General features: G+C 40.2%; 1 protein-coding gene across 3 annotated transcripts in view; it reads right to left on the reverse strand.

Moving 5' to 3' along the window:
• Positions 1–24,563, reverse strand: part of LOC122796695 — a 634,527-nt gene that overhangs the window by 24,526 nt on the left and 585,438 nt on the right. For all 3 annotated transcript variants that reach the window (XM_044065385.1, XM_044065384.1, XM_044065386.1), the window contains 2 exons: positions 23,323–23,421; positions 8,858–8,907 (listed from right to left, as the gene is read on the reverse strand). In XM_044065385.1, coding sequence (XP_043921320.1) covers positions 8,858–8,907; positions 23,323–23,421 — 149 coding nt within the window. The remainder of the gene's footprint in view (positions 1–8,857; positions 8,908–23,322; positions 23,422–24,563) is intronic.

Genomic DNA, 24,563 nt, shown 5'->3' on the forward strand with positions numbered 1-24,563 from the left:
ATGATGTTCTATAACAATATAATAACAGGTATGAATGAAAATTTGTGCTGTGATGTGATTTATATAGATTTAACTTCAGCATTTGAGAGAGTCATGCACAAAACACTGATCAATAAATTAGTCCAACTAGGTATTGATGTACTGTTGATAAGATGGATAGCTGCATGGCTTACAAATAGGGCATCGCAAGTATCACACACCAATTGGACAGGTGAAATCCTTGGTTATAGTCAAGGTGTCCCACAGGGCTCTGTACTAGGCCCTTACTTGTTTAGATTGTATTTTTCAGACCTTACTTTTTCATCCGAGGTGTTCTACAGTCTATATGCTGACAACCTGAAATTAGGTAAACTGATTACAAGTGTTATACAGATAAGGCATGTCTGCAAAATAATTTGATTAAATTGACCATTTGGGCACATGATAATAATATATTGATAAATACATCAAAAACTAAGCATATGAGATTTGGGAGACATAAACTGAAAGGTGAATATTTAATACAGCACACAGTGATTGAAACTGTAGACTCATTTAAGGACTTGGGTATATGGGTAGATTCATCTATGAGTTTTTCTAATCATATCAACCAATTGGCTAATGATAGTTATAGAACTATAGGTTGTATAAAAAGATTTATAAAGTCTAGGAAATCAAACATAATGAAGTCATTGTTTATTAGTTACATTAGACCCAAACTTGAGTATGGAATAACAATATGGAAACCCTATAGGAAAACAAGCATGAATAAACTGGAAAGAGTACAGCGGAAATATACTAAGGGCATCCATGGATGTGAAAATTTAAGTTATTATGAAAGACTAAAATATCTAAGCTTGTACAGTGTCTCTTACAGATATTTAAAAGGAGATCTTATTCAGGTATATAAGGCATTTAGGGACAACTACCTCTGGGAATGTTTGGGGTTATCAAAAAGTACTAGAGAATCGTCAGATAACCTATGTAGAAGATTCTATAGGAATGAGAAGTGTACTAATTGGTTCTCTGACAGAGTAGCTGATTCTTGGAACAGACTACCAAATTACATTAAAGCAAGTACTAGTTTAGATATTTTTAAGAACAGCCTAAACATTTATTATGGGAACACGTGTTTTGGCATATTTGCAAGCTAGAAGGGCTTAATGCCCATGCTTGAAACATTTGTATGTATGTATGTATGTATGTAATAAGCGGCAATGTAATGGGATCTTAGGCCTCAGAATTTGTTGAATGGATGGCAATGCAGATATGCATGGACACAAATACAAGGTGCAAGCAAGGCCCAACTGCAAGCACTGTACTCTGAGCTCACCTCAGGAATAAGCCTAGCAACTGTTTTGTCATCTAATAAATTCCTAATCCCACACTCATGGAAGCCACTAATTTCTCTAAAATAAATTTAAAAATACACAGATCAGCCAAACAAATTAGGAGCAAAAATTGTTAAAAAATGCAGGTGTGAACTGTCTAAAAGATAAATAAATAAGACTTTACTTTTCATTGTTGTAAATTTATCTTTTACATGTTTCGTATGTGTTACTTATTTTACTTAATTTCATTTTTTTTGTTACATTTATTTTCTGAAGCTTTTCTCCCTGATCTGTGCTGTAAAGGGACACAGTTGCTCAGTCAGACTATCCCAGTTAAAAAGGTAAATGAATACTTAAATAAATAGACAAATTAAGAGGACAAAGCAGAAGAAAAGAGGAACATGGATAAAAATCATGCAATGAATATAAAAAAAAGTACAAATGAGAATACCAAGGCGTTTAGCAGCAAACGTTTTGAAAAGACTTAAAGATGTGAATGTGAATAAAGTGGAAGAGCCAGGAAAGTTATCTTTGTAAGCACAGGGGTACTAGTGCACCTATGGCAGTCCTAGTTAACAAGGTTATCATTATAAGCACTAGGGTATTAGTACATCTGTAGTAATCCTGACTAGCAAAGTTATATTTATACCAACTAAGGTACTAGTGTACCTGTGGCAGTCCTAGTTAGTCATGTTATATTTGTAAGTACTAGGGTGCTAGTGTCCCTGTGGCAGCCCTAGTTAACATAGTTATCTTTATAAGCAGTAGGGTACTAGTGTACCTACGGCAGTCCTAGTTAGTCAGGTTGTATTTGTAAGTACTAGGGTACTAGTGTACCTACAGCAGTCCTGGTTAACAAGGTTATCTTTATAAACACTAGGGTACTACTGCACCTACAGCAATCCTAGTGAACAAGGTTATCTTTATAAGCACTAGTGTACTACTGCACCTATGGCAGCCCTAGTGAACAACGTTATATTTATAAGCACTAGGGAACTAGTGTACCTACAGCAGTCCTAGTTAACAAGGTTATCTTTATAAGCACTAGGGTACTACTGCACCTATTGCAGTCCTTGTTAACAAAGTTATCTTTATAAGCACTAGGTTACTGCTACACCTATAGCAGTCCTAGCGAACAAAGTTATCTTTATAAGCATTAGGGTACTACTGCACCTATGGCAGTCCTAGTGAACAAGGTTGTCTTTATAAGCACTAGGAACTAGAGCACCTACAGCAGTCCTAGTTAAGAAGGTTATATTTATAAGCACTAGGGTACTAGCACACCTACGGCAGTCCTAGTTAACAGGGTTATATTTATAAGCACCAGGGTACTAACACCTACGTCAGCTCTAGTTAACAAGGTTATATTTATAAGCAGCAGGGTACTAGCACACCTACGTCAGTTCTAGCTAACAAAGTTATATTTATAAGCACTAGGTACCAGTGATGGTCATGTGAGTGGAACCACTGATTACACACAGGACTGAAGAACAATTTGACAGAAGTATAGTTTATCAGGGTATCAGTACAGATGCAGATGGTGAAAAATACCTATAAGTGGTCAAAAATGTCAGTCTTTAATAGCTCTCTGGTTCACGGTGATAAAGCCCTGTGGGCAGCCCTGAGTAGCTGTAACTAATAAGTCAGCCAGCCTGGAAGAGTGGAAGTGAGTGAATGATGCCAGTTTGAACATCCTGAGAGAGGATGACATCAAGGCCTGGTCTAAAGGTAACACTCGGTGGAATCGTGGTGTTTAGGAACTGCAGCAAAATGGCCAAGAATGGGCACACACTAATCAGTAAACACGTGCTATAGCAGCCATTAGTCATGTATGGAAGTACATGGCAGAATGTGTTGTTTTCCTGTGTGACTGAGTTTATGGTCTGTTTCCAGGAGAAGGCTCACATTTTATCCTTGAGTAGTCACACATTACTTATATAATGAAATAGACCGATTTAACTGAAAAATTCTCCAAAAAACTTCAGAATCTGTCAGTTTATGGTGACCCTCTGTGGTTATTTAGTTCCGGTTAGTTGCCCCTGGGGCAGTGGTGCAAAGCTGAGGGTCAGTCCCTGTTAACCCAGATGGCAACAGCACTGACTCTACTTTTCAGATAAGCACCTCAGGGAAGACTAACGGACACATTTCTAGCCATGCTACATTTGTCTTGTTGTCTATATGTAGGTGTCAACTTTGGCTAGTCCTGAGCAGAGTTAACCCAGACCCTTGAAACTAGATGTGGGGCATGTCTTATTTTGTACCCATTTTGGAGGACTAGGAAATGCATATTCACCCATGTGTAGGGGCTGCTAATGGTGAGCAAGTCTTTTACATTTATCTTATGATATGGTGATTAATATGCCAGATTAAAAGTAAACTGGTGAGTACAGTCTACTTTTTTTATTTTATTTTATTTTATTTATTTATTGCCATTTATTTACCGGGAAAGTCCACTGGGCTACAGTGAGCCCAATTTCAGTGGAGGCCTGGGGAGAAAAGCTCCAAGACAAGTAACAAAATCAAAATACATTAGTTGCAATGAAGCAATGCAAAAAACAATATTACAATACAGCAGCTGCAATGAAGCACAACATAAAAAGCAAAAATTCAGAGTAATAATTGGAACAATTTGTAATGACCGGGTTCTACCATACATAGTAGAGTCAGGTGTTACAGGTTCTAAGACACAAGCAGTTAGTTAAAATGAGAATATAATACAAATAAGTATTGTAGAATTACATAGTTCTAGTGGAAATTCAGGCATGAAATAGTTGCAAAGGAAACATAATTAGTAGCAGGAAGAATCAGTGTAGACATTTCCAGTCAGTAGAAGTGTGGGGAAAATTAATTTAGGCAAATTCAAGTGAAGGTATAGAACGAGAGAGAGAATTCAGGCAAGCTCTGGTGAAGCTATAGAATGAGAGAGATAATGGCCCAAGAAGGTGTAGAAACAATGCAAGGTAGTTAGAGAGGCTAGCATTGTATCTGAGGCCAGCCGAGACTGAAGGGGAGAAAAGGTCAAGTAATGGCTTCATGGGTGGTAGCATGTGCCTTTGTGCAGTTACATATCCAATTGGAGAGGAGATGATTGTGATGGGCTGTTTTGAAGTTAGAGGGATATTGTTCACTGTGTATAGAGGAGGGGAGCTTATTCCAAAATATGGCCATGGTCCAAAGGTATAGTAGTTTACCTGCAGGTAGGTTTGGTTTATGAATTTGGAGCAAGTGTTGGTGTTCTGAACGTAGTGGCCTAAGAGGGGAGTAAGGGGAAAGTAAGGAGCTAAGGACAGGGCAGTCTTGTGGTTTATAGATAAATTTGTGTGAAGTGGTTAGCTGCAAGAGTAATAGGTAACAAGGGAATTCTAGCCATTGCAGTTTCCTTAAAGTGCTACAGTGATGGGAGGAGTGACGGTTGCCTGTGGCAATTTTAGCAGTCTTGTTGTAGCAGGTTCCTAGTTTGAGTTTCAGGAAAGACTGTAGATTAATTAACAAGGGTGTACCATAGGTTAATGAAGGCAGGAGATAGGAGAGGGCTAAAGCTTGTTTGGTTGGTGAGGAGAGGAACCTGTTATGCCTGTACAGAAGCCCTAGTTTTTTATGGGTTTTATTAATACTGGCCTGGATGTGCAGGTCAAACTTGAGGTTTTTTGTCTATTATGACTCCTCATAGTTTGGTACTAGTTACTAGCTCAATTTTAATAGAGTTTAGTGAGTGTATATTGAGATTTTCTTTGTTAAATGCTGTATCTTTTGGGAGCATACAGTATAAGTTTAATTATTAACATTTAGAGAGAGATGTTTTTTGTGGAGACATGATTCTACTATACAGAATGCTGTTTGCAGAGATGCAGGGTTAGGTGCAGAGCAAATGATGGTTGAATCATCTACATACTGTACTAGGGAGGCAGTCAGAATAGTGTGGTGAAGATTATTTATAAATATATTAAATAGGAGAGGTCCTAAAATCGAGCTTTGTGGAATGCCTGTAGGGTTATGAAGGTAGGAAAAGATAGAATTTTGCCAAATGACAGCATGCTGCCTATCTGAGAGATAACTTTTAAACCAGTTAAGAGACTGATGAGATAACCCTATAGAAGAGAGCTGAGGCAGGAGAATGGCATGTGATGTGGTAACAAAAGCTTTTGACAGATCCAGAAAGAGAGCTGACACTGTATGGCCTAGGTCACAGGCTTTGTTGATGATATCCAGGAAGGAGATTAGGGCAGTTGATATACTGTGGCCTGGATTGTATCAGTGCTGGGTTGGAGAGAGGATGTTGTGATTTAGAAGGTGATGGATGAGTTGTTTTTGGACACATTTTTCCAGTATTTTGGAGATAGGGGATAGAATGGCGATGAGTTGAAAGTTTGAGATCAGAGGAGAGGCCACCTTTGTGCAGAGGGAGGATAATAGATTTTTTTCCATAGACATGAGACATAGGATTCCTGGATAGACCTGTTGATTAGCATAATAATTGGATAGGCTATGGTATCAGCAGCATAGTTGAGGAATTTGGCAGGAATATTGTCGGCAGAATTAGAACAGGACTTTAGATTTTGGATAAGTTTTTTATAAAGGATGTGGAGATAGGGGAGAGATTGAATTCTTGTAGGGCAGATTCCATAATGCAGTTTTGAGCAGGGATATTTGGGCTCAAGAGATGTTGCAATGGTGGAGGAGAGGAGGTAGGTATAGTAGTATGGTTACTTGGTAGGGCTTGGGACATTTCTTATCCAAATAAGCCACTGGACACAAGTGTCCCTTTTGTTGGGCAATCCAGGAGCACTGCCTGGCTAAGTGACTTGCTAAGAGTTGCACAGAAGGCAAACAGAGGTTGAAGGAATCACCTATTGCATCCCGGTACATAAAACAGCTCAGACCCTTAATTCTCTGACTTTCAGACAGACAAAGGTTTCAGAAAGCCTGTTCACATCATTCCATGTAAATGATGTATGAGAAGCGTAGGTGTGAATTCAGAGCTACAGCACTGGGTTATAGTTTATAGTGCAGAGTGCAGAAGAGGTAAATGACAAATGTGGAGATAAATGGACTTCACTTTGTAGAATGAGACAGTCTGTTATGAACTATGGAGACTAACAGTGGAATTATTTCTCTTTTGTGTCTTATACACTGCAAGGTTGGGGACAGGGAAAGTCTGTGCTTTGCTAGTAACACCAACACCTATAAAACGATTCTACCTTTAGAGATGAAACAGAACCAACAGAATAAAACATAAGAAAAGTAGAGTACAATTGCCCTAACCAATGGATCTTGAGTTCACTTGTTAACATGCAAAACCATACACAAGCATCTCATACATCCAAAAAAAAAAGACCACAACAAAATGCATTACTGGAAGGAATGCTCATAAATCCAGAAGGACTACAGCAGAATACATTACTGGAAGAAATGCAGATGTTTATCAATCAATAAGAGACGTGAACATTTGACTAAGTATTGGTCTAAGTACATTTACAGTACAGTTGTCATAGCCTCCTGAAATCCTGTGTCTAGATTCACATGGCATCCACATAATCTATCACAAAGATACAAAGAAAGGCAACTAGAACAATACTGGGCTTGTAGAAAAGACCTACAGGAAGAAACCAAAGTGCAACTATATTAAACATAGTCTGGAAACACCAGCAGGGGCAGAAGTGAGATGGCATCTTTTTCTTTAGGCATAATAAATATCTAAAGTTGCATGTTATGAACAGCACATATGCCATATAAGAAATTATATGGACCAGAAAAGATTTATAAATATCAATTTGTCCTTCATATGAATAAACGTTATCAAACACACTTCAAAGATGAGGAAACAGTTTAAACAAAAACAGGTTACTGATAAAAATGGTTGTCATTCTTTTTGTATTGGTTTGCAGACAATGTGAGTGAAACTACTTACCTACAATTATCGGTGGTCTTTGGATACTCCCCCACACTTTACTATCTTCTTGAAAAGATCCATTATAATATTAGTGCTCACCTGTCCACTGGCTATAAACTTTCAGTTACTACATAGCAGGACAAAGATGGCAATTGGCAAGGGAAGTATTTTTCAATACATAAGAATATATCAAACCTGAATTTTTTGGTCTCTTTGTCACAAATGACTGCCAGTCATCAGCTCCCTGCTGACAGACCAACCTATTCATTCTCTCATCACCTGGAAACAGGGTCTGCTGAGAGGAGCCATCACATAGGCAGCCATCAGGTTTGAGACCTGTTTATGTTTTTTCAACTAACATGTGTGCACCTTTTGACAGCTCACAGGAGGGATATGCAACATACATCTGTGTTGCATCTTTCCTCACTTCAGCAAGGGGTTAACATTAACATGACTGTTCTGCCTTCCCACAGGAGACACCACATAGCTGTTTTCTTATCCTCTAACAGAGAAATCAGCTGGTTTATATGTGCCCCTGAAGATGCATCCTCCCAGGACTGGCACACCCATCCTCTCTGCTGCTGCCACCATCATGTGTTCTTGCTGCTATTTTAATTCAGGCCACCAGGGTTATAGTCAGGGCTTTATACCTCTATGTCACATGTGCAGGCTAGAATATGTCCCACATCTTTTGCCAGAATACTGCAATGACAACATCCAAACCATACAAATCAAATAAAACAAAATACACAAGTCCTGTAAGTATGAACATCATTCTGCTATACTCTTTAAAGTTCACTAGCTACCCATAGAACTGTATTTTCTCTTTTATAATTTTTTCATCTAGATTCTCTTATTTCTGGATCACTGCTTCTCTTTCTTCCTTTCTGCTTTACGGCTCGATCAGCATTCTCCACTCCTCCTCCCCCTGCCCTCCCTTTTTCAGCTTGCATTATCAATCCCGTCTCACTTTTTACTTAACCACATTTAAGCCTCTTCAATACACAGTGCCATATTCTGGAATTCAGGCCCTACCATATTTAGATCATTGTCATCTGTCAGGTTAACCATAGGTTCTATGTTAATGAAAAAGCACATTTTAAGTGTTACTACAGTATCATCTGAATCCTACGATAAATTAAAACTGGTCATGTTACTCGGGTCCCTATTAAAACTACAGTTACCATACGGTTTTCAATCTATGTACTATAGTGTTCTCCAGTGTATACATGTCCTGACTGTTTATTACATCATATGATGCATTAATGTGTTGCTTTCATTTTAAATAATATAGTAACAGATTATTCTTACTGGAATTTAATACCAGTGTGTATACAAGTCATAGATTTGTCTTGGGAAGACCAGTTTTTTTTGATTCCTCATATTGCAAGACAGATTTTGCAAAGCACTGTTCGATGGGCTTACAAAAGCAGCATTTTTAATTTTTTTCCTTAGGGGTACTTTGCCAATAACACATTCCATGACGGGGTGGGGAGGCTGCATCCCCTCTTATACATAATCCTCTCATAGGTCACTGTACGTCAAAGTGACTCTACACTTATCTATAAAATGTCTTAAATTTGCCATTATTAATAAAATGTCTTAGATTTCTCATCAAGTTCTAGAGGAGAAAAGATAACATTTTAACCATACTTACTTGTATTTCACATCAGACAAATCCTTTTTGGCATTTTTCTGCAAATAATACTGTTTAAAAAAAGAAAAACAAAACAGAAAACGTATTAGTTGAATTAATGTAAAACTAGTTCCCCTATGTAACTATTTAATTTATTGTAAGCCAATATTTCCATAATATTCTGCTTTTTGTAAAAAGTCATTTTACTACCAACATTTTCTGCCATCTTAACTGCTTTTCTTTCTCAATGTATCTAACAACTTGTGTGTGTGTGTGTGTGTGTGTGTGTGTGTGTGTGTGTGTGTGTGTGTGTGTGTGTGTGTCAGAATCAGATTTGTCAAGCATATCATTTTGGTTAAACTTACACTTGAAAGATTCATTGCCTTGACAATTTTTTTCAAAGCAATATTCTTTCACTCCAAAAACAGTGCTAATTTATTTATTTTTATTTTATTTATTTATTTGCAGTTTGTTAACCAGGAAAGTCCATTGGGCCGAGATGAGCCCTTTTGTAATAAAGGTCTGGGGAGAAAAGCTCCACGTACAGTATTACAATAGCAAAAATCAACAAAAATTAACAAAAATATTACACAATTTAAAAAAGTAACAGAAGCATATTGACATAGTAATAATAGTAACAAAAGCATTTGTGGAGTATGCTATAACAAAGCATTCTATGCAAACATAAGATAACAAGCATTCTGTAGTACATGGCATGTAAATGCCTATACTATGTAAGGCATAATAGAAGTTAGTATTGTAAGAAAAATTAATGGAAGGTGGAAAAAGAGCATGGCAAGTTTTAGGTTGAATTTTGAGAGAGAAAGCTTTAAGGAAGTAGGAGTCATGTAGATGGAAGTTAGGAGGGGTGAGAGCAGGAGCATTCCCAATTAGAGGAAAGATAGGCATGGACCAAAGTCTTAAAAGTGGAGAGAGGTTCTGGGTAATTTACATGTGGGGTGGAAGTGAGTTCCACTGTCATTCTAGGGAGACTGACAATATAACTTGCCCTGGAGTATGTGTGGGTTTGTACACTTCAAGGAGGTACTGATTATTGGACCTAAGTGATCTGTCAGGAAGATGCATGGTAAGGACAGAGGAGAGGGAGTGGCAGTTAGAGGGCTTGAAAATGAGTTTATGGGCAGTAGAGAGTTGAATGTAAAAGAGATAGTTGGGGAGTTCTAGCCAATTCAAGAAGTGTAGGGCATCACGATGGTGGGAGGAGGACTTGGAGCTGGTAGCAAACTTAAGAGATTTTATTGTAGCAGGATGCCAGTTTTGCCTTTAGGATAGCTTGTAGATTAGTAAGAATAGGGGCTCCATACATGAGAGAGGGAAATAGATAAGTGGCAGAAAGGGTACATTAATTTGAAGGAGTAAGGTAACAACAGTGTTGATACAGCATTATGAGCTTCTGGTAGGTTTTCCTGATGTTGGTTTGTAGATGAATGTCAGACTTTAATTATTCATCAATAAGAATGCCTAGACGCTTAGTATGGGGGACTATTTCAATGGGAGTCACGTTTTGGCTAACGATAAGAAGGAAATCTTGTTGATTTTGGTGTTTTCTGATGAAGTAAAGATCATAATTTTGGTTTTAGATGCATTGAAAGCTAGATGATTGTTCAGCATTCGAGTCTCAATCCTATGATATGATCTGGAGAGCTGGGATCTGTGCAAGTGTTATCTTTTCTGTCAGGACTGAGGAGGGCAGTGATACTACTCCAAAATTTCTTGAGGTTGGATTTGTGATTGTTTTGAAGCTTGGAGTAGTAGGATTTGTGGTCTTTAGCAATTTGTTTTTTAACTTTATTATGAAGTTCTTTGTATTCAGTAAGGGAGTTAGGTGTTTTGTACTTTTGGTAATGTTTCCATGATTTATCTTGGAGATGCATGAGGGTTATAGTTTATTTGGATAGCCAAGGGATGGTTTTGGATTTAACCATTTTAGTTCTGGGAGGAGCAATGCTGTTTAGTAGGTTAATGAATGAAGTATTGAAGTAAGTAACAGTGTTGTCAACAGGTAGAGTTTTCAGAGGATTCCAGTTCATATGTTTTAAGCAGTCAGAGAAGGTTTGAGGGTTAAAGTTTGAGGGTATGGGTTGAGATTTAATTATGTTGTAGGTGGAGAGAGAGGAAGGCAAGCAATATGCAAAGGCAGGAAGATGATCACTAAGTGAGTCTGGTAAGGTCCCACTATCAGAAATATTCTTGGGATGGAAAACTAATATCCAGTCCAGAATACTGCCTGAAGAGTTATCTTTATTAGGTCTTGTAGGAAAGTTAATTAGTTAGGTGAAATTGTATAGGTTTATATTCTAAGAAGTAGTAGTTGAGTGAATAGAAGTCCAGTTAATGTTAATGTCACCTAGGAGTATTGTTTCATTAGTTATGTTAGATGAAAACCAAGAGAGAACATCTTCAAGAATAGGGATGTTTTTTCCAGGTAGAATATATAGGGCAGCTATCCATATGTTTTTAAGGTTGTTAATTTTTAGGAGAGACATGGTTAGTTCAGTTGAAGCAAATTGGGGTAGAGGGTCAGTGTAGGGTGTCTCTGTTAGAGAGAAGGAGAAAAGTAGGGCTACTCCTCATTCTTTTTTTTAGTTCTGTCATTTCTTATGATTCTATACTTGGGCGAGGTGATTTCGGAGTCTTTCAAGTGTGGTTTGAGCCACGTTTCGGAAATAGATAAAATGTCAGGGTGGTTATGAGTGAGCCAAGCATGAATGTTGTGTAGTTTATTGCATAGGCTTTGGACATTAATCATAGCAAAAAGGAGAGATTGTGGGGAGAAGGTGGTGAGTTAGAGTTAGTACATTGGCTGGCCGGGGGTCCAGGGTTAGGATGTATGTCAGAGCAAAGGAGGATATAGATTAGTTCAAGAAGGAGGGATGAAAGGCCTTTAGATTCCTTTGAGTTGGAATTGAAGGAATGAAAATATGTGGGATATGGATTGTGAGGGATGGGGACTGCATTTGAGATATTAGGAAGAAGCTTACTGTTAAAGAGGAGAAAATCATTGTAGTGATAGAGGTGAGGAGAAATATAGGTTGAGAAGAAGAATTGTTTTTTGGGATATGTAGAGGTTATGTGATAGGGAGGGGAATAAGAGAAGTCTGGGATGCTGGTAATGTGGAGTAGATGGTAGAAGAAGAAAGGAAGAAGTATTATGAGTAATGGCTGTGCAGGTATGGTATGCATGATTATAAGACTGTTGTATGCAGTGGGGTTATATGGTATAATAAATAAAGGGATTTAGTACTAGATAAATTGGCATGTGATGTTAGATAGTATGATGCTGTAGTAGGGAGGGTAAGAGATTGAAAGTGGAGGGAAGAGGGAATAATTAGTTGAATGAGGGGGGAATAGTTAAGTGTAGGTGGGTGGAGGCTGCTCTGATTGTCTAATTCTAGAGTGGGAGTGTCTATGTGGGTATAAATGTAGAGATGGTGGGGGTGGGTGGAATTTGGGGGCAGGGTAGAGGAGCGGAATGAGCCCCAAGGGTGAACAGCGCAGGCAGAGCTGAGAAGGAGGAATGAGCAAGAGACACCCAACAAAAACAATCAGTGAAAAGTACAGTTTTGTACCTACCATAAATGTAGATGTTCGAGGATTCCATTGCTGCAGTCCTTACTATTGGGTATAGTCCACATCCAGTCGGCCCGAATACCAGAGTATAAGGCTGACGTCGGTCAGGGCGCATTAGACTGACGTCAGTACGTCAGGGTACTAATGCGCATGACCGGCGTCATATCCTCAGTCTTTTCTTGCCCCAGATGTCAGAAGACCCTAAAAAGACAAGGCCCAAAATACCTGCACCAAAACATGAACAATATATACAAAAATATAAGCAGGTAAATCACCTACACAACCACCCCTAAACACAGAGGGAAGGAGGGAGGGTAGATTGCAGCAATGGAATCCTCGAACATCTACATTTATGGTAGGTACAAAACTGTACTATGTTCTTCGCCTTCCATTGCTGCAGTCCTTACTATTGGGTAGAATCCCAAAGCAGAGGTAAGGGAGGCTGGCAAATCATAAAGAAGCAGGAGCTGACAACATGCCTTGCAAAACAGCTGTGGCAAAACCAGCCCTAGACTTAGAGTAGATAGGAAGGTGATAATGCTTAGAGAAAGTATGCACCGAACTCCAAGTAGCTGCTTCCAAAATATCCTTAGTTGCCACCCCGTAGAAATGCTGTTGAAGTGGCAGTAGCCCTAGTGGAATGAGGCCTAATCCCAGCTGGAACCTCCTTGCCATGATGGGAATAACAAAATGCAATGCAAAAGCCAATCCACCTAGAAATAGTTTGTTTTGACACAGGCTTGCCCTGCGAACTCAAAGCAAAAGAAACAAACAACTGCTGAGACTGCCTAAAATCCTTAGTCCTGCTTAAGTAATAACGCAATTGCCTGTGTACATCTAAAGTATGCAAAATCTTTTCCCCTTTATTTTGGGGGTCTGCATAAAAGGTAGGCAAATGAATAGTTTGATTTAAAGCCACACTAGAAACCACCTTAGGCATAAAGGAAGGATTAGTACGTAATGATACCCTATCCTTATGGAAAATCAAAAGGGCTCGACTGCCATAAGGGCCTGCAACTCAGACACCCTTCTTGCAGAAGTAATAGCCAACAAAAAAGCAGTCTTCCATGACAAATATTTCAATTCAGCAGTAGCCGCAGGCTCAAAAGGTTGTAGAGTAAGTTTTCCAACACAAAATTGAGATCCCAAGCAGGAGTAGGAGCTCTACGTGGGGGTCTTATATTCTTAGCCCCTCTAAGAAACTGCTTGAACAAAGGATGCGAAAACAATGGTGGGCCACAATCATAGTGAGCTGAGATCGCTGCAGCATGAATCTTGATGGAAGAGAAGGACAGACCCTTGTCCAGTAACTCAGTAAGATATTGAAGAGCCATACTCAAATTAGGCTCAGAAATCTCCAAATTCTTTGCTTTACTCCAAAATAAAAATCTTTTCCATTTTGCTGCGTACACTTTCCTTGTACTAGGTCTTCTAGCTTCCATAATCACATTTAAAACTTGTTGAGGAAGTTGAGACCTGCTGTGTTTCAACACAGAATATGCCAGGCTGTCAGAGGAAGAGAGTGAAGCTTGACATTGAGCAGATGACCGTCCTGCTGGGATAACAGATGGAGTCAAAGGTTAAGGCCATGGAGGCTTCTTTACCAGACTCCGTAGAGGGTACCAGTGTTGCCGAGGCCAATCTGGAGCTATCAAAATCATCCTTGGCCTGTCCTGTCTGACCTTTAACAGTACCTTTGGAAGAAGAGGCAGAGGTGGAAAGGCATACAGATGAAGGTTTGTCCAACTGAAAGACAGAGCATCCACTTTCCAAGCTGTGTGATGAAACCCCTTTGTGCAAAACTGTGGCAGCTGGTGGTTTAGTGGAGAAGCGAACAGATCTATGTCTGGAGTTCCCCATGACACTGTCAATTTCTGAAATACATGAAGATCCAGTTTCCACTTGTGGGGATCCATGATTTGTCTGCTTAACACATCTGCTAAGGAGTTCTGTGCTCCTGGCAGAAACCTTGCCTGAAGAGTTAGGTGCAGGCGAGCGCAGTCTCCCATAAAATCATTGCATGCCTGCATAGAGGATAAGAATGTGTTCCCCTTGTTTGTTGAAGTACCACATGACAGTTGTGTTGTCTGTTAGAATCAACACCTGCCCTGGAAGAAGTAACTCCTTGAAAGCCAGCAATGCGAACTGGACTGCTAACATCTCCTTTATGTTGATATGTAGATGCTGTAGTCTGGCAGGCCACTTGTCTTGTATCCACTTTACATTTAGATGAGCTCCCAAGCAATGTCTGAGGCATCTGTCGGTAAAATCTGACTCGCCTCTGGCGGGTCACAGAGAGTCCCTTGTTTAGGTGACATTCCTGAGCCCACCACAAAAATACTCTTTGAAGGCAAGGTATTATTTGAATGACAGTGTCTAAATCCTGGCAGTGCTGTGTCCATACATTTTGAGATACCATTGTAACTTCCTCATATGCAGTTTGGCATTGGGAAGCACCAGAATACAAGATGCCATGAACCCTAATGCTTGAAGGACTGTCTCTGCAGTCAGCACGGACTGATGAGATAGTTGATGGAAGTAAAGTGACAGACTCTTTTGTTTGTCCGGGGTTAAAAAGGCCATCTGGGCTGCTGTATTCAGTCTCACACCCAGAAAGCACATGTCTTGAGAGGGTACTAGACTGGACTTTATTTCGTTCACAGAATACCCTAGGCATCTTAGCACTGCTATAAGACATTCCAGATGCTGTAGAAGGTCTTCCTTTTCTTGAGCCAGAATCAGGCAGTCGTCTAAATAAGGATAGATTTGAAGTCCTTGTAGCCTGAAGTAAGCTATCACTGGAGCCAGAACCTTTGTGAATACTCTGGGCAGTAGATAAGCCAAAGGGCAATGCAGAGAGCTGATAATGAGAATCTCCAGCTTGAAACCGCAGATACTTCCTGTAACTTAGCCTGATATGCACATGAAGGTAAGCTTCCTTGAGATCTAAAGTTACCATCCAGTGATCTTTGCCCAGCAGGTAAAAGCTGTTGTAACGTCAACATCTTGAACTTGGGAATGTCCAGATAAGTGTTGAGGAGAGATAAATCCAAAAGCAGTCTCCACGTGTTCCCCTTCTCTGGTACTAGGAACATGCGAGAATAAAATCCTAGGCCCCTTTCTGACACAGGGACTGGTAGAACGATGTCCAACACCCATCTGTCTTGAGTAATTAAATCCCAATTTCCTTTGAAAAGAGACAGTTGTCCTTCCAAAGCAGCTGCCAGGCGTGAATCTACTGGCAGTTGAAAAGGCAGGTCATTGGGTCTGTTTACGAAAGGACTGACCCCTGCCCTCACCAGAAGTCTGAGCAGGTGAACTCCCTGTTCTAGGCCTAAAAGAACCTTGAGCCCTGCCCCTACCACGTCTAGACCTACCCCTAGACTGGGAATCATAAGCAGGACATGTCCACCCCTTAGCAGGCCAATTTCTACTAAACTTCGGTGGCTGTACCTGCAAAAATCTTTAACAGTTTGCATAGACTTAGCTTTGTCCTCCATTTTCTTTAAAACTGCTTCCACAGGTGAACCAAACAACACATCAGACTGTAAAGGAGCATCCAAAATCCTTGTCTTAACATGCTCAGCCAAATTTTGATCCCTCAACCAGGCATGCCTGCGAAGAACAGAACTAGTGGCAGCCACCCTCGAGGAGGCCTGCACAGCATCAAAACCACATTGCAAAGAATGCTTGCCCACTTGTTCAGACACATAAACTAAATCCAGCAAGTCTTTACAATCAATACCTTCCGCCAAAGCATCCACCTTAGATTTCAATTGTGAAAGGAGATAATTTTGATATTTCAGCATGTGAAACTGACAATTCAACGCTCTCATGGCTAGAGTGGAAGAAGTATACACTTTCTTACCCCACCTATCTAACGCCCTTGCCTCTTTGTCAGTGGGAACAGGATTTTTAACCACAGAGGCCTTAACACCTTTAGGCCCCTGAGAAACAGTTTCTGGGTCCGCCCTAGGACTCTTAAACAAATACTTATGAGCTTGGGCACCCTATAGTACCTATCAGGTTTAACAGGAGCAGGAGGCAAAGAATCAGGGTTCAGGAAGCCTCTGCAAAAACATCTTCCACCACATTCAACACAGGAGGTATAGCTAAGGGCCTATGCTGGGGTAAAACAAGAATTCCCTAAGCCTCTTCCTGGAATCAGAGTAATCCTGGCCTTCCCATTTAAAGTGCTCCCTCATGGAATGCAGAGTCTCTGAAAATGAAAAATCCTCAGGAGGAGAAGCAAGGAGTGGCATCATCCACATCAGAATCAGAATAATGAGGATACTCCTGCAAATCTTCCAGAAGATTCAGAAGCCCCTGAACCCTGTTCAAAACTGTCAAACTCTGGTTCCACTCTAGGCCTCTTATCAGGAGGGCCCATAGAACCTCTAATCATAGTAATCAAATCTTCTGCCATTTTAAGCATATGTTTCTTAGGTACAGAACCCGAAGGCTAGGAGAAGCCCCTACTGAAGCTGAAGTTGGCCTACCTCTAAAGAAGTTTTGGCAACAGAAGGAGAGGCTCTAACTACTTTGGGAAGAGAGGGAAGAATAGTTACCTGAGAAGCCCCCTCAGCCTGGCCTGCCTCCTGAGAGGGTACATCCTGTAACAGTAAAGTTTCTGCCTGAGACTCTATAGAAACTCCTGGCAAAACCTCTGGCTCCACTGAGCCATCTAAAGAACCGACGTCTGGGACTGCCGGTTCATCAACCCTAGGCTGTTTTGTCCTTGCGCTTCTTGGATGAAGCGGGCGTCGGAGCATCCGACGGCATTTTATAATTGCAACGCTTCCCAAACACTAATCTGGCACAGTCTAACCTCCTCTTAATAGTGCGTTTGTTAAACCTAGCACAAGAGCGGCAACCAACAACGTCGTGTCAGGCCCTAAACAAGGTATACATAATGTATGGTAATCCCTATGAGGTATTTGTTTCCCACAAGAAATACAGTTATTCACTTTTCTGACATCCGGTTAAAAACTGAGGCAAGAAAACCAAAATATTCCCCACGGGACTTAGCCAACTCTGATTCGGTCTGAAACTCCGGTTTGAAATATTTCAGAACGCCAACCTGCACTCGCAAAACTGCTTCTGCATCGGATCAAAAAGACTGAGGATATGGCGCGGTCATGCGCATTAGTACCCTGACGTACTGACGTCAGTCTAATGCGCCCTGACCGACGTCAGCCTTATACTCTGGTATTCGGGCCGACTGGATGCGGACTATACCCAATAGTAAGGACTGCAGCAATGGAAGACGAAGAACATCAGTCACTATCAAGTACACAGAGCTGCTGGCAAGCTCAAGGTATGTTTATACGTTCATAGGTGCATACTAGGTTAATGGCCCTGGGGCCTTTACAAGCCTAACCATAGGATTACCCTGGCATCATGCCACCCAACCTTAGTTCCCAGTGCTTCTGTCGAGTAGAGTCACTGGATATTATCCCCAGGGTGAATTTTCTATTTCCCATCCAGTCATCGAGATTTCTTTTGAAGAGGGCCAGTGAGGTGGTCTGCTTGACATGTATGGGAAGTCTGTTCCATAGCATGGGCAGTCTCTGGGTTATGAACCTTTCCCTCCAGTATGCTCTGTTGATTGTGGTAATGAGGTTGAGGTCTCTGGGATGTGTGGTATGGAGGGACTGGGATTTCCTTAGATGTAACATTTCTAACAAAGCTGGGTAAGACATGGCTTTCTAAGTCAAGCAAAGATCGCCTCTAAGTAGACGATATGAGAGAGAATAGTTGGAGTTTTTTGAGTCTGTCCATATAAGACAAGTGTTTAAGGCCCAGGATCCTCTTTGTGAGGTACTTCTGTGGCCTCTCCAGTTGTTGCAGGTGTCTAGTGAGGTACATGCAAAATGAGGCATTGTACTTGATGAATGGCCTAATGAGGGAAGAGTAGAGAAGACAATAACCTCTTCCTTCCTGGATGCAAAACCCTTACTAATGAGATGTGCCACATAGAAGGACTTTCTGACTACAGTGGCAATGCGGTGATCAAAAGAGAGGTTGCTGTCAACCTTTGTTCCCAGATCTCTTATAACGCCTTCTGTGTTCAGTGGACTACCATCAATGTGGTAATTCATGGGAACTGGGTTTTTCCCAAAGGGGATGATGACACATTTTGTGGCATTGAGCTTAAGGCCATGGTTCTGACATCAGTCGTTGGTCTCAGTGAGGCCATTCTGTAGGATGTCAACATCACTTGGGGAGTTAATAATAGCGCCCAACTTGTAATTGTCTGCAAAATTTGTCAGCCAGAGTCCCTTTGTGTTGTTCTGGACATCAGAGAAGTAGATACCAAGCAGGAAAGGACCCAGGACTGAACCCTGTGTGACTCCACTCATGACTAGTCAGCAGTCTGACTTGGAGTCAGCTACTTTCACATTGCATTCTATCTGTGAGCCAGTTTGCAACCCATCTAATGATATAGGGGTTGATGCCTAGTTTAGTGAGTTTTTCTATAATTCCTGAGTGGGGAATGGTATCAAAGGCATTGACCAGATCAAGGTAGGCTGTATGAATCACCTTGCCTTCATCCACAGCTCTGGTGACTGACTCAAAGAAGTTGACCAAGTTGAGCAGGCATACTCTACCCTTCACAAAACCAAACTGTGTGGGATCCAGAGTTTGAAGATTCCCTATATCCTTGTTTATTAAGTCCATGATGATGTGTTCCACAGCTTTGTATATCTGACTCGTCAGGCTAAGGGAGCGATAGTTCCCAGGGTCTGTAGTTACTCCTCCTTTGTGGAGAGGGATGACTGCAGCAGTGCACCATTTGGTAGGGACAAAGCCTGAGGTGAGGCTGTGACTGAACAGGGCACACAGGTGAGGTGCCAGTTCACTCTGTAGTCCATGTAGAGCACAGTCAGGGATATTATCAGGTCCCATAGAAGCTGTATTCTTGGCATTTGGCAGTGCTGTTTTAACCTGTGCAGCAGTAATACCAGGTGCCTAGTAATATACTGGTATTGTGATTGGTCCTTTGGGGGGGGGGGTAAAGTTGACACTGAATCTGTTGGCCAGTATATTGGCAATATCTGTTGGCTCGGTATAGGAGTTACCATTGTGCAGTAGCTCAGAGCAAATCTGGGTATTGCCATGGAGATTCTTTACATAACTATAGAAGGCCTTGTGGATGTCTTTACTATCTGCTGCAATTCTGTTTTCATAGCTAGCTTTAGAGGATTTGATGAGGGATCTCTACTTTTTGTTGAGGCTGATAAAGTGTTTTTCCAGTCTTGGGACTTTACCTTATTCTGCATCAGTTTCCTCCTTCTGTTGTAGAGTTTGTTTATGGCAGGGGACCATCAGATTGGCTTCCTTTTTTGGAGGAGAGCATCTTGGTTCTATTGGGTATGGCAAGATCCATGCAGTTGTGTACGTGTTCGTACAGTGCATTGGTGTATGATTCAGCGGTCATGCAACTATTTTCCATTTGCATGGGTGCCGTGAAGTTAGCCACCTCTGTTTTTATCAGCCCAAAGTTAGCTTTGGAGAAGTTTTTCATAATGGTTACCTTTGCGGGGGGGGGGGGTGGATTTCCAAGGTGATTAGTTTGTGGTCGGAATAACCAAGGAGGAGTTGACTACTGGTGTAGAGCAACAGTTGCCCATGTTAGTAATGGCCAGGTCAAGGATGTTGCTACCTCTAGTGGGAGTAAGAACAAGCTGGTCCAGGGCATTGGAATTAATGAACTGCAGGAAACGTTGGGCAAGTGTATTGGTACATGAGTAGTTTTCTCAGTTAATGGAGGGGTAATTGAAGTTGAAGGTAGTTTTAGTACTAAGTTTAAAGTTGGGGCTGAACTCTGTGCGGTTATAGCTAAAACGACAAGGCAAATATGAATAGCAATAGGAAAAATTAAATTCCCTGAGAGCAGCAGGGAGCTGGGAGACAGTAAACTGTAAGTTGTTAGAATTAAGAGTGTGGGTATACTGCCACCTAGTGGTGTAACTGTGTAAAATTATATTGAGATTCTACTTATAACAAGGGAGGAAAGTAGCTACAATGCAGGGGGAGTAAGTTGTAAGACTGCTGTAAAACATCTAGTGTGCATGACATGGAAAACCAAGCAAACACATTGATAAGTAGAAAGACCTTGAAATAATGCAATTAACATACACTCAATATGGTCAGTAGAAAGAATGTAGATGGAGCCAAAGTTTGTTTTAATATCTCTGGTTTTCTCCCTTTGGAGAGGAATGCTGGTGTAACCACTATACTGTAGATTGGGGAAGCACCAGCGAATTAATAGTCCTGAGCAAGCTGTAATAAGAGAAATATTAATTTAAAATTAAAAGCGTAGAACAGCTGAGTGGGAAAGAGAATAGGACAGGCAAGGGAAGTAGGTAACATGCAATAGGTCATCTTACTACAAGAAGTTAGTGCAGTTTCTAAAAGGGTATAGCACAGTTCAGAAGGAAATATGAGGACAAATTCTATAAGTAAAGCAAAAATAGGAAGCAGTACAGTTATATACAATCCACACATGCACAGTTAGTGGAAGCACAAACAGAAGTTATGCTATGAGCATTTTCATTAGCAGGAGCTAATCCAATTACAGTCACAAATGATATGTATCACACTATAAGTTATGATAACAGCAAGAATTATTGCAAACATTAAAATGTTTGTGTAATATCTATCACACTATTACTCTTAACAGTAGCATGAACTACTCAGGTACTGAAACAATTCAATGGTATGTGTCACACTACGAGTGTTGTTTTTTTTTTCTTTAAATCTTTAAATCATGTACTGTACACATAAAATATTGAAACAGTTGGTCAGGCTATACCAGAATAAATGCTGGTAGTAATATAAACACGCTGGTTTACCTCATGAACTAATCATGTAAAGAAACAGTTTTAATGGTAAGTGTCACACTAGGAGAATAGTTTTGTTATACTCTTTTTAAAAAATGAACAAATTAAGATAATGAAACAGATGATCACTTCTACAGGTAGAAATATAACATGTTGTTAGCATTTATCACAAGAATTAATCAAGTAAAGAAATGCTGTGTGTCACGCTAGGAGCATTCTCTTTTAAAAACTTGGACACTTTTAAATAATGGAACAGTTGGGCACACTATTAGCATTTTTATCAACCAGAACAAATGCAGGTAGAAAATGTAGCACGCTCTTAGCGTTTACCGCAGAGGGAAGCTATTAGAGATGTAAATCAATAAACATGCATGTATCGGTAGTTTGTTGTTGTAAAAATGTGATTAAAATGATGGAAGAAGCCATAATATAAAGTATTATCAACTGTGAAGAAATGACAAAATAGGCAAGCTGACACGAGTATTATCATCAACAATATCATAATATGTAAAACAGTACAACAAAGACAGTTTGATCCTGGTATATAATTAGACACTGTAACTTACAAGCGAGCACACAAGCAGCCTTATTGCAGTCATATTCGAAGGGTGTTTCTCGTAAAAGCCAATACACATGTTCAGACATATGGCGCGGGGCTCCAATAAGTAACACAGGCATGCTCTCTCTTTGATTATTCAGCATGAGAAACCTCTGTAGAGTCATGTACTGGTAGGTTGATACTGTGTCTATCAGCAATAGTAGCAGCAGACTTACTTTTGATGTTAGAACATTGCCAGATTGCAAGTTCTATTCCCACACCAGGTGCATGGATTTTAGTACCGTTACAGGACCTGCTGCACTCCTGAGGTACCATCCTTCAGATGTGACATTAAACCAAGGTCCTAAAGCAGAGGGGTTCCTTTATTTATTTATTTACTTACCCATACATTCCCTTGATCATATATATTAGTTACAATCTTACTTTCTTGTTCTTATTGCTCAGAGCACAGGTCATGAACACTTAGCACTGTGAGGTAAGCCTGGTACACTACAGACTGGCTTAACAACTCCTGTTATAACCAGTAAAAGAAAGTACCCAACAAGGTAAGGTATTATACCTTGTCTTACCCCACTCTGCAGGCATTGTACTCCAAGTACATATTGAATATCCAAATGAAGCCCTCCCCAGCTGTACAGCATTCAGAAAAGGAATGCTGCATAGTACAGCCTGGTCCCAGAAGGATAACCTACAGGTGACCATGTGCCATCACTTGCACTGTACCTGGCAGTGTGCCATTCTGCTTTCCTCACTGCCATTCTTCAGTCTGACCACAGCTGGGAAAGGCTAGAGAGTAAATATGCCTGGGATCGGCAGGAGATGGAAACACTGAAATGAAGGCTGATAGGATATGAGATGGGTGGGGCTACAGATACCTGGCAAACCCTCCATTTTGATTTGCTGTCAATGAGAAGCCAGTAAGGTATATTTTGATACTGCATTTCCTACATGAGGCTGCCAAACAGGTACCAGGCTCTCAGTGCAGAACAAACTGACTGGGTAAAAAATAATAGGGACAGGCAAGAGGAAGAGTCTCCACAGAAACAAAGACATGCATAACAGAGAGAGATCAGTTAGGGAAAATGAATTACAAAGGAGTTTTTTTTTGAGGGGAGCCATCTAGCTTTTGCAGACCCAAAAGAGATGAAGGAGCAGTATATACTGTTACAGTATTCCTTAAGTAGACCATCATTTGCCCATTATGGGATTTCTGCCAGATTCATACAGCATACTATGTCACTGACAATCTTCCTGTATGTGCATCTCTCCACTTGACACAAAAATGCATGTTTTACTTTACCTTAACATAAAAGCTATTCATATGAAGTGTTTTTTTTTGTCATTCCTCCACAAAATAATGCAAAACTGAAAAAATATTTGCAAATGATATGTTTGCTTTTTCACTGGTAACAGTCTGAAATGAAAAAGACAAGTTTTGTAAGTGAACTAAAAATGTATCTTATCAGACACAAAGAGCCACGCACACTTACCCTGATTAGAAAACATCCTAAGATAATGAAATGTACACCACCTAATAAGGAGCATGTCACTATAGTGGTGTTCTTAGTTGAAAACCATTGTTTCCAGTCCTAGGAGAAAAAAAGTGAAAGAGTACCTGAGAAAATGGAAATTCTATATAAATAAATTCATTATACATTTTGAAAAAAAAAAAACGCACACAGATACATACATGAGCACACACACTGGAATCCAGCCTGCCAATGCATCTGTATTCTGGAAGGACACACAATAGTGATACCAATACAGATATATAGAATTTGTTTTTAAACTTCATTAAAACTATTGTTACTATAGGTTATCGTAAGTAAACCACCCAACTGTCTGATCTGTGTGTCAAGTACTTTACAAGGTAATACTGTGAACTGTAAAACACAGTATTGCAAACTGCCAAAGGAGAGGATACATTTCACTGGAAGGGTACTTGCTTGAAAAAACTGTTTCTCTCAACATTTATTACCACTTTTTTGTATTTCTGTTGAATTTTATTATTGCTGCCATACATTATTTAGTAATTGGGAGGCCATAGAGTTAGTACATGGCTTTATCAAGTCACTGAATTTCTGATAACCTCAAACATGTGATGTCTTTACAACAAGACAAACCAGACCCCATAGTTTGTTTCCAATGTAAGGAGGCTGGAGGAGCACAGCTCCTATGGTACTTAATGCTGTTCCATTTGTAATGTAATGAAACGAAAGACGTGATGCTGTGACATAATACCTGGTTTTGTTCTGCTTATGTCTGTGTGTTTGAATGGAAGGAACACTAACATTCCCAATTTTTTACTTATTACATATTATCTGTTAAGCTGAGTGCATGGAGCGTCATGGTTATACTATGAAATAATTGAAAAGGCAGGCTTGTTAAGCAACCCCAACAGCTCTGTTAAATACTAGTTTTATGCTTAACAGTGCTCATTAACCACAGCAGAAGACTAGTGGAATGGCATTGTTTGGACTTTTTTTAAAGTTGGAATGAAGTGTTTATGGCTTACCGATGCTCTTCTTGGGTGGCCACTCTCTGTGTGGCAGCAGTTAATGTTAGAGCTTTCAAATCTGCAAAATGCATTATTGCTACTACAGTGTTTTTTTATCTAACTTTAGTAGTTCTTGGTAGCAGGTAAAGCTCCATACACTACAAGGAATTATGATCAGGTCTTTCTGATTTTAACCCAAGGAGTTATTTGTCCTTGACATGGATCGCAACATTC

This window comes from Protopterus annectens, chromosome 3.part0, assembly GCF_019279795.1.
Source record: "Protopterus annectens isolate FY-2018-M chromosome 3.part0, PAN1.0, whole genome shotgun sequence".
Classification (NCBI taxonomy): Eukaryota; Metazoa; Chordata; order Ceratodontiformes; family Protopteridae; genus Protopterus; species Protopterus annectens.